At 34.1% G+C, this 15417-nt stretch overlaps 1 protein-coding gene across 1 annotated transcript in view; it reads left to right on the forward strand.

Moving 5' to 3' along the window:
* Positions 1-1864: 1864 nt before the first annotated feature.
* LOC108362116 (homeobox protein abdominal-A homolog) overlaps positions 1865-15417 on the forward strand; it is a gene marked incomplete at its 3' end in the record, with an annotated part of 61772 nt that continues 48219 nt past the window's right edge. Inside the window, exons 1-2 of the mRNA XM_017614980.1 lie at positions 1865-1988; positions 3338-3388. Coding sequence (XP_017470469.1) covers positions 1865-1988; positions 3338-3388 — 175 coding nt within the window. The remainder of the gene's footprint in view (positions 1989-3337; positions 3389-15417) is intronic.

Consider the following 15417-nt stretch of genomic DNA (forward strand, 5'->3'; position numbering starts at 1 on the left):
TGCTTGTAGGCACTTTTNGTGCTATTTATGGAAATTTAATTAAATTTAATATAAAATATAAAACTTTCACTTAGCTTCGATTATTTTCAAACTAAGATGCTTGTAGGCACTTTTTGTAACAACTTTAACTCAGAATTCGCACAATAAACTTTGCAAATAGAAAGACAAATCAGAGACAAATATAACTTGAACCTCACAGCTTGACGTTTGCTTTGCAAAAAATTTGCTAAGTCCAAATCTACCCTATATATAAAAGTGCATATAGATCAGTGCAATTGTAAAATTTAACTATGTAATTAATAAAGGAAATATTTAGACGTTATTTTATCTCCTAAAAATTTACAGAAAATGCACTTTTGAATCCTTAAATAGCGATACATTGGAAATAAATACATAAGTAAATATGTCACTAGGGTCAACAGTTTCAAATCGTAAGAAAAGTTTGAGAAACCATTTATAAGCATAGTCTATTCGGATGTTTGTGTTAAAACTATCAAAATCCAAAGTACCGCAAAGCATTTGTACGTAATACTAATGTACTATATCGCACGTTTAATAATATAGAGATGTAACCCAAAATTTATGTTTTTGGAGATTTCATTATGCAGTAATAAGCTTGATAAGTAGAATATGTTCAGTCTGACAGATAACCAAACTTCCCAAATATGGCGAAGGTATATGTCTTTTTACCTGTCTTCCCACAAAATTTAAATTTTGAAATACTTCGTTATATTATTAAGCGTGCGATATGTATATATGTAAAACATAAATCGTAAATGTCTTTTAATCTCCGTAATCATATGAAATACGCACACTTTTGCTTTTGTTTACATGTTTTACATTTAGCAACATAAATCAAGGTTATGCTTCGAGTTTCATCTAGGCGTTCATCAAACCGAAAGCATATCGTAACTACAACTTCATCAATTTTAAATTTAAATGTGTGGGGAGGCCCAAATTCCTTTACCACCTGCCTCCCCAAACGCCTTGGAGTCCAGAGACTTGTTGGCGCCAACTTGCGTTTAGTTGCAATTTATGCAAATTTCTCTTGTCAAATGGTTGCAAACAAATAAGGAGTCCGACGTAGGAGAAAAGCAGAATGGTTTTTCCAACCCGCAAAGAAATTATTTAGAACTTAAGCCGCAAGACGCAACCAGCCACTCTCAGCTAAGAGGTTGCTGCAGTTACATATTTTGCCAGTGCTGAACGCCGAGATTGCGGCCACTAACGTGCGAACACGCGTGCGCGCATGTATTTACATACGTTTGTACTCGTAGTCCTACTTGCATTTACTTTTAATATGCACACCTGGCGCTTAACGATTGCCGCTTGCAAGTAAAAGCCATGAGTAAGCGTCTGTTCAAAGTACAACGTGACATCATTTATGTGCGCTTATACATAAATGGTTAGATATGTATGTGTGCGTATCACCTTTAATGCGCATGCGGCTGTTGAACCTAAAATTATTAGATTAACATTTTGGAACCCAGTGTCTGTTGATACTTACCAAATGCCGCGCAACGCAATGTCATGAGTGTGTGTGTGGCAAACACGGCTGCGGTATGATGTAAAAATACATCCCGCTACTAATTGTGTTGATTTAATGCTCCTGACTGACGATATGGCGCGCTTGCCCATCTATTTCTTCATTACCCTCGCTCCTTTGCAAAGTGTACACATATCCCAGCAAAAACTTTAAATTTTTTGTTAAGGACTTATTTTTGTATCAAAGGAGTAATGCAAAACAAGTCGCCTCAAGATAATTTTCGCTTATCCATTGCATTACATTACCTTTAATGCAGTGGGAAAGCATTTCTACAAATTCTCGCTTACCTCCAATAGCATGCCCAGGTTAAATTACCTAATGTCTTCTGTAAACCAGAAGTTATGTGGTGAATTTCGAAACGCGCTTACCAATCGAGAAAACGAGAAAGTGCAAAATTTTGTCTTGCGGCGTATTGTAATGCGTTACTCCATCGATACAAAAAGTAAGCGCTTACCAAAGAGTCAAAGTTTTTGCTGGGTAGTAATCAAAATGGTCCAAACATATGGAGAAAATATGGATGCATTACCATTTCGATGTCGTTGGACCTGACTACTTCTTGTCCAACGCTATATAACATGAAACCACTTCTGGGCCACCGATGCATAACATGGTACCACCTAGACAACTACTCATTTTGGTTCATGGACGGAACTTCATAAGATTTATATAAACCGAAAATTTGACCATTTTTAAAGTGCTTTTTAAACTAAGATACTAAAAATATTATTTAAAATGCATTTTAATAAAATTCGCTTTATTAATATTCACATTCGGCAACCGAATCAAATTGCCGATGGGCCACGAAGAGGTGGCGTTCAACACATATATCAGTCTTTTACGCTTGAAGTGGTCCAGGTCAGCATAGCAAGTGACTTGTATGCAACCTATTCCTTTTGTACATTCTTTAAAACTACGTCTCAGTAGTAGACCACCAGGTCCTCAAAGTTTAGCAGGGTTGTGCATATCTACATGCACACATATGTACATATATAAGTGCTTACTTGAATATATGTATGTATGTAAATATGTGATATTATATGCATTTAGGTGAGATGAGTACAGGTAATTTAGTGAGCTACGCGAAGTTTGGTGTATCAGATGCGTTTTATGGCCGCCAACCGAGACGTTGCGAAGATGAGGTGTGTGTTTATTGCGGTACTCATCTGAGTTTGCTCAGTTTATGTTTCACTTAAAAAGCGCAAAATAATTTCAATATAAAAACTGTACAGTAAGCATCTCATTCGTGATTTTTTAAGCTTTTTGTGATCCTGTCAACCCCTGATTTTACAACCCACCATCCCCCTCCAATATTTTTGAATACGTTTTGTTTTAGAGGTTATGAATCTCAATTTACTTTTTCTTTACCTATGTATGTCTTCCTTTGAAGAATAAATTAATTTGCATGAATTTACTGATTTGAATAAAAAATTTGCATTGTATGTACATATGTGTGTGGGTCTGTTTTTTCCACTATAAATAAAACTTACTCAATCTCTAAAACATTGATGTACTATATATTTTATTTCTAGTTTTATAGTACTCGATTGGCATCACAATACTTATTGNGTTGTATGTACATATGTGTGTGGGTCTGTTTTTTCCACTATAAATAAAACTTACTCAATCTCTAAAACATTGATGTACTATTTATTTTATTTCTAGTTTTATAGTACTCGATTGGCATCACAATACTTATTGCGAAGCTATTGTTAAAATCCATTCTATACTTGCATTATTTTACAATTGATTGCGATAGGCAATTTTTAAAATTTTCTTCTCCATTTTTTGCAGGTAAGAGATACTCAGAATCTCTTGCGGGCTCGCTTCTTCCGGATTGGTTAGGTAAGTATCCAAAATCGTATGAAAACGAATACCAATTTTTGATTTTTTACAAACCCCGTTTCATATTATTTTGTACTTAATATATTTTGCAAGTCATATTTACATATAGGCATACTGGAATGTTTCAGATTTTGTTTTTCAAATTGTCTGTTTAAATTGTGAAATTATTTTTAAAATTGATAGATTTTTTCACATCGATTTTGCTCCATTGAGACAAATTTTTACATGGACCCTCTTTGTATTTTGCAAACTGGTTCATTTTTTTTAGAATACCGATTCCCAAGATAAATATCAAATTGGCTTCTTAGACATTTATAAGTGCAACCAATACACTATACACTTAAAAACCAACGTTCACTGTCATTGGCCTATACTTGCGATCAACTACACCACCATCACTTACACAGGCATACAATTAAACATCGCAGCAAAAAAGACACATTTTTATTGCATTTCCAAAACATTTCGCCTCCCTTTACCCACTCGTTCGACACTAAAATGCGCACAACTAACTGACAATTGTCACTAATTAACTCAAAAATCACTATCCCAGACATTTTTTTACAAATAGAAAGTAAAACAGCTTTTTTTGAATTTTGTGTTGATTAGCGAATGCGTGTTTAGTTTTCCTCTCTGAAGAGAATATTAATTTTTGAAAATAATGGTCAAGTACTATACCGAAGAAGCAATGAACACCTTGGTGGTGCTGGGTATCCAACGGAGAAGGTAACCAATTTAAGTCTTTATACAGTTCTACTTATGTACATATACTTAGTAGATGTTGTGTGTATGTGCCTTAAGTAATACCCTATTTTTAAATAAATATTTAATCGAATGCCTAAGCCCGCCCACAATGACACCATTTTATTTAACACATGTATATCAATATACACACATATGTATGCACGTAAGTGCATATTTACATATGTAACATAACAATAAATTGCATGCGCATGAGCAAAACTTAATGGCAAAGGCTCTTTTTTAATAAACTTTAAATCATACCAAATTAGATTCAGTTTAAACTTTAATGAATATTGGCAGAGAGCATGCAACAATTTGTTGCACTGTGAATCGTTTAATTGACAACCTGATAAAACAGTGCAAAAATTTTGTTTAATAAAACGCCATAACATAAACAAGAATAACAAAAACTAACAAATTAAAATAAAACACAATAGCACGATGGGACTTGTATACCTGGTTATTGCAAATGTATTGGGATCACGCAACTTTGAAGGCGGAAGAGAGTTGAAAACAATAAAACAATCGCCTCAAAGTAGCGGCACTAAATACACATTTATAAGTACATAATTTGCAGTCGTTTAAATGCATATACACACACATAGTACATATGAAGCCTTAAGAGTCAGAGTAGCCTAACTAACATAAANCGCCTCAAAGTAGCGGCACTAAATACACATTTATAAGTACATAATTTGCAGTCGTTTAAATGCATATACACATACATAGTACATATGAAGCCTTAAGAGTCAGAGTAGCCTAACTAACATAAAAAAAAATTTAGGTAGAGCTTCCTATATTACTAAAAAACAATTTTTGATAGATATGCTCCTCTGGCTCTCACGGCTCATATGTAAGTAATAAGATTGCTCTCGTACACTACATATTGCATATCGAAAGTATTTTGGCAAAACCTCGTATCTCAGAAATCACTAATACATACTTCGTATCTTGTAAAATTTATTAAAAATAGGCCTTAAAATACTAGATGCGATTCACTTTATATTTTTCTCAATTAACTAAAAATTACTTAATCTTTAATAATCAGTAAAAAAGTTATTAAACATGATTTTCTGTTATTGATAGAGAGTGTTGTTCGGGAGTGTTTTGAGATACAAGGTTTCGCCAAAATACCGTCGATGTGCATGTGTATGTGAGTGCCCATACATATTTATATGAATATATCTTTACATATGTTCGGATAAAAACATTTCTAATCAAAGGCATAAACGATGCGACTATTCAACGTCACAACCGGATCTGCTTGAGAGCTTTCCGCACGGGATGGACACATATCCACTTTACTGAACTACATTGTTAGGGAACCACTGTGATACAAAATACGCGTTGAGGTACTCTCTAAGGTACGGTGACCATCCGTCCTGTATTATACGGGGTAGTCCTCTTTTTTGACCCATTGTCCTGGTAATTTATTTATTTTATACGGGACGCCAAATGTTCTCTATTTCTTTTAATGTCCTGTATTTGTCCCGTACTCGGTGTTCCGACGCCTTAACAGCTCATTAAAATGGCATGCCTAGGAACCAGTTTTAAGTGATGTTGGTATATGATCGTAATTTTCTTTATAAACAGTTGTTATTTTCTAATCTGAANCTCGATGTTCCGACGCCTTAACAGCTCATTAAAATGGCATGCCTAGGAACGAGTTTTAAGTGATGTTGGTATATGATCGTAATTTTCTTTATAAACAGTTGTTATTTTCTAATCTGAATGCCTGTGATTCGAATCCAGGAATACATACAGTGGCCAAAATATAAATTAGGACTCGATATTTTAGTAAGTTCTGGCTATTTTTCCTTAGTTTATTTAATGTTTATTATTTATTTTATGAAAGTAAAGCTCATTTCCTAACAAAAACAAAAAACTAATTCTTCAATGTTTCGCCAAAATTTCAAACTTTTCAATTAGAATCTTTAGATACTTTGTAACTCATTAAAATTGAGTATAATAAAGTGGGAGTGGAAAGTGCTGCTCATTTGCTTCTCTTTAAAAAAAAAATTTCCGAACATACTTAGTATGAAAGATCTGTAAGCTGTTGTGAAAAAAATTTGCAAAATTATTTTTTGTCCCGTATTCGGCTCTCATAAATATGGTCACCGTACTCTAAGGAGATAAAAAAGGTTTGAGTTATTCAAAAAAAGGTGATACTTTGACGCCCCTAAAAATAACCTGAAGAATTCAAATTATTTCAAGTTAATGTTTGTACCGGAGTAAATTTTTTGGAAACTTTGTTAAAAATTATGCAAACTTGTCGATAAATCAATGTATAGCTCCTAAACTACTAACCCGGTTGGAAAATATTGTTCACGTAGATAATAGAAAATTTAATTGCTAACAGAAATTACATTAGTATTGGCCGACTGTACCCAAAGAAATTTGCAATTAAGTGAGTGCACCTTTTTCAGATCCCAAAAATCTTCTCCATTTCCAATTCATAAATTACAGATTTATTCTCTTGCCTTGTCAACCTATTACTTCAATATCCATATCACTGCGAAAACTTGAACCAGTGTTAGAGTCGTTGGCTGTTTCCTCAAAGCACTGCCAAAACTTTCACTAGAGTATTTCCACGTGATTCAGCTGGTTTCTCCATTGTAACTGATTTATATGAGTAATAACAATATTTCAAAATTCAATTTGGGCAGCAGTCTACCGAATATCCGAATCCAGGTCTTATTTTTTAAGTGGTATCCGGAGTCCGATAATCCCGCAAAATTTCTGGCACATCTCTAGTATAAATGTTTGTTAACTGCCTGAGGCCAGATTTCCGATGGGTGTAGAAATGACCAAAATTTCAATGACAAAGAAGAATTAAAAAATATTTTGGTCATTATGTCAAAAGTATTTCCACAATGCGCTTTTTAAATGTTACAAATGTTTTGCCGCTTCAATGCAAATGAGTTCGACATAACACATGCTACACTCAGAATAAAATCGGCCAAATATATTCTCTCAACACATAATTTGGTAATTATAACCAATTCTCGTGTTGATAAAAACATATTTAGTTGACGTAACTGTACTCTTCTCTCAGTGTAGTATTTATTAGAAAAATTAGCATTCAATTGTAATACTAAACAAATTTAAGTAATTGAGTTATTTTTTCTATATGAATCCTAGGTATTATTATTGTAAGGGGTGTTGTGAAGTAGGATCTTATAGAGTTTTTGTTTCTTCCAAAACTGGTTGCCCATCCATATTTGCAAAATATATTTAATGCTACACTCAGCCCTGTAAAATTCAGGGTTGGGTACGCTGCACTGAATTTTAATTGAAATGTACTACCACTAACCATATAGTTGTAGTGAAATTTGAAATGCACTACCATTGAAGCCGTACAATATTAAAATTAAATAGAAACGTAGTATGATCTTACTACAAACGTCAACGAAAGCACTGTATATTGGAAAATATTCAATTCAATTACGCTCATATTAATATGACCGCATTCGTTTTGAAAAAGCATGCGTGAAGTTAATAATCAAGATAAAAAAAAATATATATATATATATATTTAAATTACATGTTGCCTGTAGAGGAATTTGAACNAATGACCGCATTCGTTTTGAAAAAGCATCCGTGAAGTTAATAATCAAGATAAAAAAAAATATATATATATATATTTAAATTACATGTTGCCTGTAGTGGAATTTGAACCCTGAACCTCTCTAGATTTCAACAAATTGTGGCAAGCATCTTTGTTTGTAAACGAAAGGGTAAGCGGTTACTCTCGATTCGGGAGCCACTTTTTGAGAGCAACCGCTTACCTTTCGTTTACACAATGCATTATTTTAAAATGTGCATGCCATTGGAGGTAATCGAATAACTGTAAAAGTTGCATTAAATGTAATGCAATGTATAAGGCGACTTGTATTGCGTTACTCCATTGATACAAAAATAAGTCCTTCCCAAAAAATTAAAAGTTTTTTCTGGGGATGCGTATGTACACTTACATATACAGATGCGAACAGTCAAATACATGCGTAATAATTTTTTGAATGAAGATATTATTTTTAAATACGAACATTTTTAATCTATAATCAAATATGAAGTACTCATTTTTACTATGCATTATTTGCCTCAGTGTAGTGGTAGTGAATATTTCGATTTAGTGCAGCGTGCCCAACTCTGGTAAAAGTGCATGTTTTTGTCTAGCTCACGCATTTAATAATAATATCGTTTTAAGCAACTACGTGATTTTCAGGGCAACCATCTCCCCCTGACAAAGCTTCAAAATGCAGAGACTGTGCATAGGGATGAAACGATACCATGCAGGTATTGATACTTGACTTGGAAGTAGTATCGTAATAAAGTATCGATACCCGAAAAATATCAGATCTAAAGTATCATACTTACTCGTATCGGTACTTTTGGCCATGAAGATATTTCGTATGAACTTTATTAAATTTAATAAAATAATTAATTAATCCTCCTCGGCGAATCCTAATCTCCGAATAATAAAAGTGAATAATGTAAGAACTGAAAATAAATAAAACAACATAACACAGCAAAACTATACTTTTAATGATGAAAAAGTTTAGAAGTTAGTCTCGTTTAACCTTAGAACAGTGATATGTTTGATATTGGATTTCTGGGGTTTAGGAAGTCCAATTTGATTTTTTATCATAGGTGGATATCATGATTCAATAATTATAGGTTAGTTCACTTTTCTAGCAGATAATTATCAGGATTATAAGCAATGGGAAAATTTCGGTTTAATTTTTTCGCTTTTGTATTTTTATATATTTTTATTTGTCATTCAACTGATGTGTATTTCGTTTCGGCTCTGGTTTATTTGGCGAAATGTTGCTGCGAATATCACCCGACGGCATCGCTTCATCCGACGGAATTCGCTCAGCGATATGATTCTGTTTATACTTTTACTTGTACGTGTATAGGCCGCACAGTGTTCTATTAAAAAAAAAATGGCGAAATAACTGGAACGGGGTTTAAAGGTTTTGAAATGGGCAGGGGCGCACCCAGGAATATATTTTAGGGGGGGTTTTATGTTTCTGAAGATATATCACCGGAAAATACTGAAAATTTTCTTCAGATAATACGCTCTTTAAAATATACTTATGCAAGTTTTATGAACAGTATGTAATAAATAAATAAACGTTTTAAAATTCATAAACTGCACTTTATTTACATAAGATTAACAGAACTCAAACACTTTTAACCGACTTCAAAAAAAGGTGAGGATATCAATTCGCCGGAATACATAACTTTGGACCACGTGAACCGATTTCAATAATCCTTTTTTTTATTGGAAAGATGGTACCTCAAGGTTCGTCCCGCGATTTGGTTTAGAGATCCGATGATTGGATAATGAAGAAATTAACGGTACCCCTAAATTTGAATATAAGAATTGAAGTCGGTTGTGTTCTTTCCTTAAAAACTACTTGTTTAATAAAAAGTTCTATAAACTCAATATGCGCTCAACTTTCAAAAGTACCTAATAAAAAATATTAAAAAAGACCCATTAAAAATAAATTTATTGATTCCATGAATTTTTGCACTTTTATGTTCCTTTTTTCGATTTCTGGTTTCTGGCTTTCGATAGAGATGGTGATTTTTCACGATTTCTAAATTTGTTTAATATTTCGAATACCGAAAAAATTAACTGAACTCTCAAGAAAAACGAAAAATTCATATAAAACGACGGACGAGAAATGGAAAAGAAATTTTCTTCTACCAAAATTTCTTAAATCAGTTTGCAGCTCTCAAGAAAAAAATGCTCGTATATTCATTTCCTCATGAAAATTTACAGCAAAAGCAAAGCGCTTTTTCAAGCAACAGAAATTATAATAAATATTTCTTATAATTTCCTTGAGAACTGTATTCTTAGCTTTAAGATACAGTTTGCATTTGAGGTTATAAGCTTTAGGGGGGGTTTGAACCCCAAAACCCATCCCTTGTGTGCGCTAATGGAGATGGGGAATTCACGAATTGTGTGGTAGAATTATTACCTTCACCTTTATAATGACTTTGAAAAATAGATGGTTTAAATTTTTTATTTTTTTGGCATGAAACCATTATGCAAGGGTGTTTTTAAAAAGTTTTAAATTGTTTTTAAAAAGTTTATTACGAGCTGTTTTAGGTAAAATAAAAAACAATAAATGAAAAATTTTACTTTTTGGTAATTGTTGTTTCCGACAGGAAAAGCAANATGTTTTTAAAAAGTTTTAAATTGTTTTTAAAAAGTTTATTACGAGCTGTTTTAGGTAAAATAAAAAACAATGAATGAAAAATTTTACTTTTTGGTAATTGTTGTTTCCGACAGGAAAAGCAACTTCTCATAAAAATACAATCGCCGTTCGGAGTCGGCGTAAAACTGTAGGTCCCTACCCTTTGTGTAACAACATCAAGGCGTCCGGTACAAATCGGAGGAGAAGATCGGCCAAACGCTAACAGATGTGTAAGTGCCAATCTATTCTTAATTGAAAAATTGCCTTGACCTCAAGACCGACCTTCAAAAGAAAAATCGTTGGTTTTATATTCGTTTGATTTAAGGATGAACTTTTAGTTTTAAATACCTTTCTTGGTTTTTGTGACCAGGGCAATGTANTATGTGTAAGTGCCAATCTATTATTAATTGAAAAATTGCCTTGACCTCAAGACCGACCTTCAAAAGAAAAATCGTTGGTTTTATATTCGTTTGATTTTAGGATGAACTTTTAGTTTTAAATACCTTTCTTGGTTTTTGTGACCAGGGCAATGTATTCACTGATGCTAGAACAGCAAAAATCAGCCTTATCAGGAGTCTCATTTTCCCCGAACCGGTTCACTTTTAGTTTCCATGGTTTTACTGTGGGCGGATGACAAATTTTCGGATGAATTTTTTTTCAGGCGAAACTCATGATAAGGCAGAAATCTGTTAAAAATTCAGGAAAAAATTTAACTCTTCAATATTTGAAGATCGCTGGCATTTAAAAAGTCATAGAGAACTGGGCGATTTATATAAGTGGAGGGAAAAATTCCTAAAGAAAATTCGCCTCGTTATCGGGTTTCGATACGAGTATTTTTTTTTTTGATACGTACTCAGTACTTGGTGCAAGAGTATCGATACAAAATTACTTGGTATCGGACGAAAAGTATCGAGTATGTACTTGTGTTTTCTCCTATGGTTTCATCCCTAACTGTGCATTTTTTGCGTTTTGGAGTGGTACACTAAGGCCACATTTTGGTGGCCACACATACTATTTACTAAACCAGGAAATCTCCGATTCACTTTTGAGTATTATGCTTTTCAATTTCACAATTTTTTTATTATATAAGTTAAAATAAAATACACTTCGAACAATATCGTGGCACAAAGTAATTCAAATTCATGGGCATTTTTTCCTATAAAATAGTGAATGGCTGAAATCGTTGTCTTGACTATCGTCCGGTCGCATTCAAATATATATCTACAGTAAGCTAAAATGTGTAATAAAGAGCATACTCTAATTTATGGGCTAAAAAGGTTTTTGAAATTAAATACAATATTAGTTATGTATACATATATTCAGGCTGATCTTCACAATAACTAAGAAATCTTTTAAAAAACGCTTACTGCAGTCAAAATACAAAGAAAGCTAATCCAATTAAGCTGAGTACCAGAAATTAATATTAACTCATCTAGATATACTTATATATATTTTTATGTGTCACATATTTCATTTGGGTAAGCACTCATGTGAGGCTATATTTCTTTGAGCCAAATCCAAGGGCTGTTCGCGGTTTTTTGCTAAATGAGCCGCTTTTTTACTATAGCCCTAGTACAAAACTCAGTGTAGTCACAAGTAATAAAAAACCTTCGATTGTCGAACTGACAACTTCAACAAGACTACAGACAACCCGATATGTGAAATCCATTAGAAAATTAATAAGGAATATAAATGCGGTTTCATTCACAACTGTACATACATTTGTAAGTATATACATCCTCTAGTCGAAGCTTTGGAAAATATCGAATTCAATTTATTTATTAATACGAAATGAATATACATATGTATGTATGTACGTATATATGAACTGATTCAATAACAGCAAACAACGAATCCGCACAAAGAAATGGGAATGTAAAAGAAAGTAGTTGTTTACATAATGTTGACACAAAAAAGATAAGTAGTTATCATGGCGCATACATTTGTAAATAACCACGTGCATACATATGTACATATGTATGTGCACGTTAGGGTTACGACTTCTGTGCCTTTTTTTTATATCGCTGTCCCACATCATTTTCTCAACAGGATATCCACGATACATTTGTAAAAGAGAGCATGTAATGCTGTTCAACTAATAGGTTTGTAAAGTAACTTCTCCAGTAAAACATTGCAGCGAGAGCGTAAAAGTAAAATAGAGCGTAAAATTGAGAAAAAGAGAAAACTATCAGAAAAAGTTTTTGAACACAATACCAGTAAAAACTTGCAAGTGAATAGTCATTGCACCGTTTTGATATTCTGCTGTAAACATTTTACTATTTATAAATCAATAAATATAATCTTTGCTTTACACACAAGCACTTACACAGTCCAGTACATCATTAATATTTTGATTTCCACTCATTTTACTTTTGTTTGTGCTAAACCAATTCAACAAATGGCGGCTTTTGACATTTATTCTTCTTCTTCTTCTGCTAGCTAATTTCTGCTAGTAAAAATTTCACTAGCAAGAATTTGCAACTCTCCCGATTCAGTGCTCTCTTGCAAATTTTTTGGGTTATCATACACTTTTCCAGTAAAAATTTGCAGGTTCCAGTACAAATTAGTACTGACTATTGGTTACTATACAAACCTAATATTGTCAAAGTTTAAGGGGTCATCACTGCCTTTATAATGCAACTACCAAATATTAAAGAGTTATAACTTTTATGTATAAAGTAAAGTTGTTGAATTTAAAAAAGTCTAATATTTTGTACTTGCCCTTCCACCAAGCACCATTTGACCCTCCCTATCCTTTTAAAGAGTTTCGTAGATTTTTTCATGATATAGAATATACATTTTTTGCCTCTGTAAGCTTTTAGTTTAAAATATAACGCGAATAAGTGAGAACGGCCGAAAAAAATTGTGCCAGTAGCTGGACTGGCTCACTCCACTGTCAAAATTTAAACTGGGCATAACTGGTGGCTTAAATATTTAGGACGCGCAAGTGTACAGAAGTCGATTCGTCATGTATTCACATCGGGATAATGAAACGAGTATTATACTACGATTAGTCGCGTAATGTGCGGAGTGCATTAGTCATTTAGAAATAAAAAGTGTGCCTCAAAAAGTAGAAAACAATCAAGTTATTATTGCCAGATAACCTAAGGGGCTGTATCCCCAAACGCTTAATTTTATATAAAGTTTTCCAGTGGCATCAAACGCGAGCTGTAATAGGCGATCAATTAGGCTCCACACGTTGCTTCATTACACCATACCAGTTTACTACGAGCAAAATCCACAACACATCGACTTTTCCTAAGCAGACTAACATCACATCACAAACGCATGCAATTATTGTTTAACTTACCGCACTATGCAAAAGCAATTTACAAATTACTCTAGTTTAGGCTGGCACCTACAGTGGCCGGTAAATGGCACACACGCTTATCCCCATATAACGGGCAGAAGCTTCGTCTCCGGACCACAGGTATTCACATATATATTTACAACACCTCTGCCACCCACATTCCTGTGTCGTAAATGATTGCGAAAATTTCGTAGTACAACTTGTATTGAAAAGTGGCATCTAGGCGCCTACCACACACCAGTAAGGTCTGCAATATTCGGTAACGTTTGGGCTTGAGTGGTACACGGCACTTGTGAGAGGCCAGAAAAAAATATTGTTACCTTTGTTGTTTGCTTGCTTGTGTTTTGGGACCAACATCCAAAGGCATTTAAAGCATGGTATCGTAACACCACACGGTGACATTATGTACACACATACATATGTAAGTATGTATGTACATGGATATTATTATGGTCATCATTGTAGGGCACCGCTACCAAACGGCTTTTAATTGCTCTATTGAGATACTGCAAATTAGTTAATTGGCAACGAGTAACTGACTAGAATAAATTAACAAACACTTACGCAAATACGAATGCACATACATATTATATATATATATATATATGGACATACACACATATCTACATATGTAGTCCTATTAAGGAACTCTAATCATTTTACACCTTCGCCATACTTCTTATTCATATCAATGTTTCTATACATACATACATACTTATGTACTCGTATAACTGTAAATTAATAATCTCTCGATCACCAAACGTTCACTTTTCATTTAGCATCACTTGTTTATGGTAAGCGTGCTGGTACAACTAAGCCTTAAACACTCCAGTCGTTATATTTTTGGTTCTTTTATTGTGGTTGCCTATAGGTTTTTGACTTATGTCCCTGCCGTACGGGGGAGCAACTATAGGACTGATGAATCGGTAGCTACCTGATAAACTTCGTCAATTACCGACCGACTACTTGCAGTGTATTTCAGCGATTACTTTTACAAGGCAATGTCCTAGGCTGGTAGTCACCATCGGCTCTCTCTGCACTACCGGGAGTTGCTAAAGTAGTCACTATTCTGGTTCCGACTGGTTCGACTCTGCACTACCATGGGCACTACCACTGGTTAATAGAGTAGCTACTTACCTAGGAGTCGGCGCAGTAGCGGTTCAAATGTAGCGATTGACTCCAGCAGTACCGGAGGGTATGTACATATGCATGTACCCTGCAGTACGGGGGAGTGACTACGGGACTGATGAATCCGTAGCTACCTGATAAACACCGTCAATTACCGACCGACTACTTGCAGTGTATTTCATCGATTACTTTTACAAGGCAATGTCCTAGGCGGTAGTCACCATCGGCTCTCTCTGCACTACCTGGAGTTACTAAAGTAGTCACTTGCGTGATTTATGGGCGCCCTCTGTCGTAGTTTTTCGCTATTCTGCTTACGACTGATTCGACTCTGCACTACCATGTGCACTACCACGGGTTAATAGAGTAGCTACTTACCTAGGAATCGGTGCAGTAGCGGTTCAAAAGTAGCGATTGACTCCAGCAGTACTGGAGGGTATGTATATGTATATGTAGATATGGGAAAATTTGCGTAAACAAAGAATAGAGGCCGGTCCACATACCTACAACTTTGGCGTTGCATACGCACGTTAAAACTGTGCTTTCTACAATGAAGCTTGGAAGAGAATGTTTTGACCACTAAATTAACACATGAATGACAGATAAATAAAAATGACATTTTTTGCCCTCATTTGATTAGA

The sequence above is a fragment of the Rhagoletis zephyria genome, unplaced genomic scaffold (assembly GCF_001687245.7).
Source record: "Rhagoletis zephyria isolate East Lansing unplaced genomic scaffold, Rhagoletis_zephyria_1.1 Rzeph_scaffold_00939, whole genome shotgun sequence".
Taxonomy (NCBI): domain Eukaryota; kingdom Metazoa; phylum Arthropoda; class Insecta; order Diptera; family Tephritidae; genus Rhagoletis; species Rhagoletis zephyria.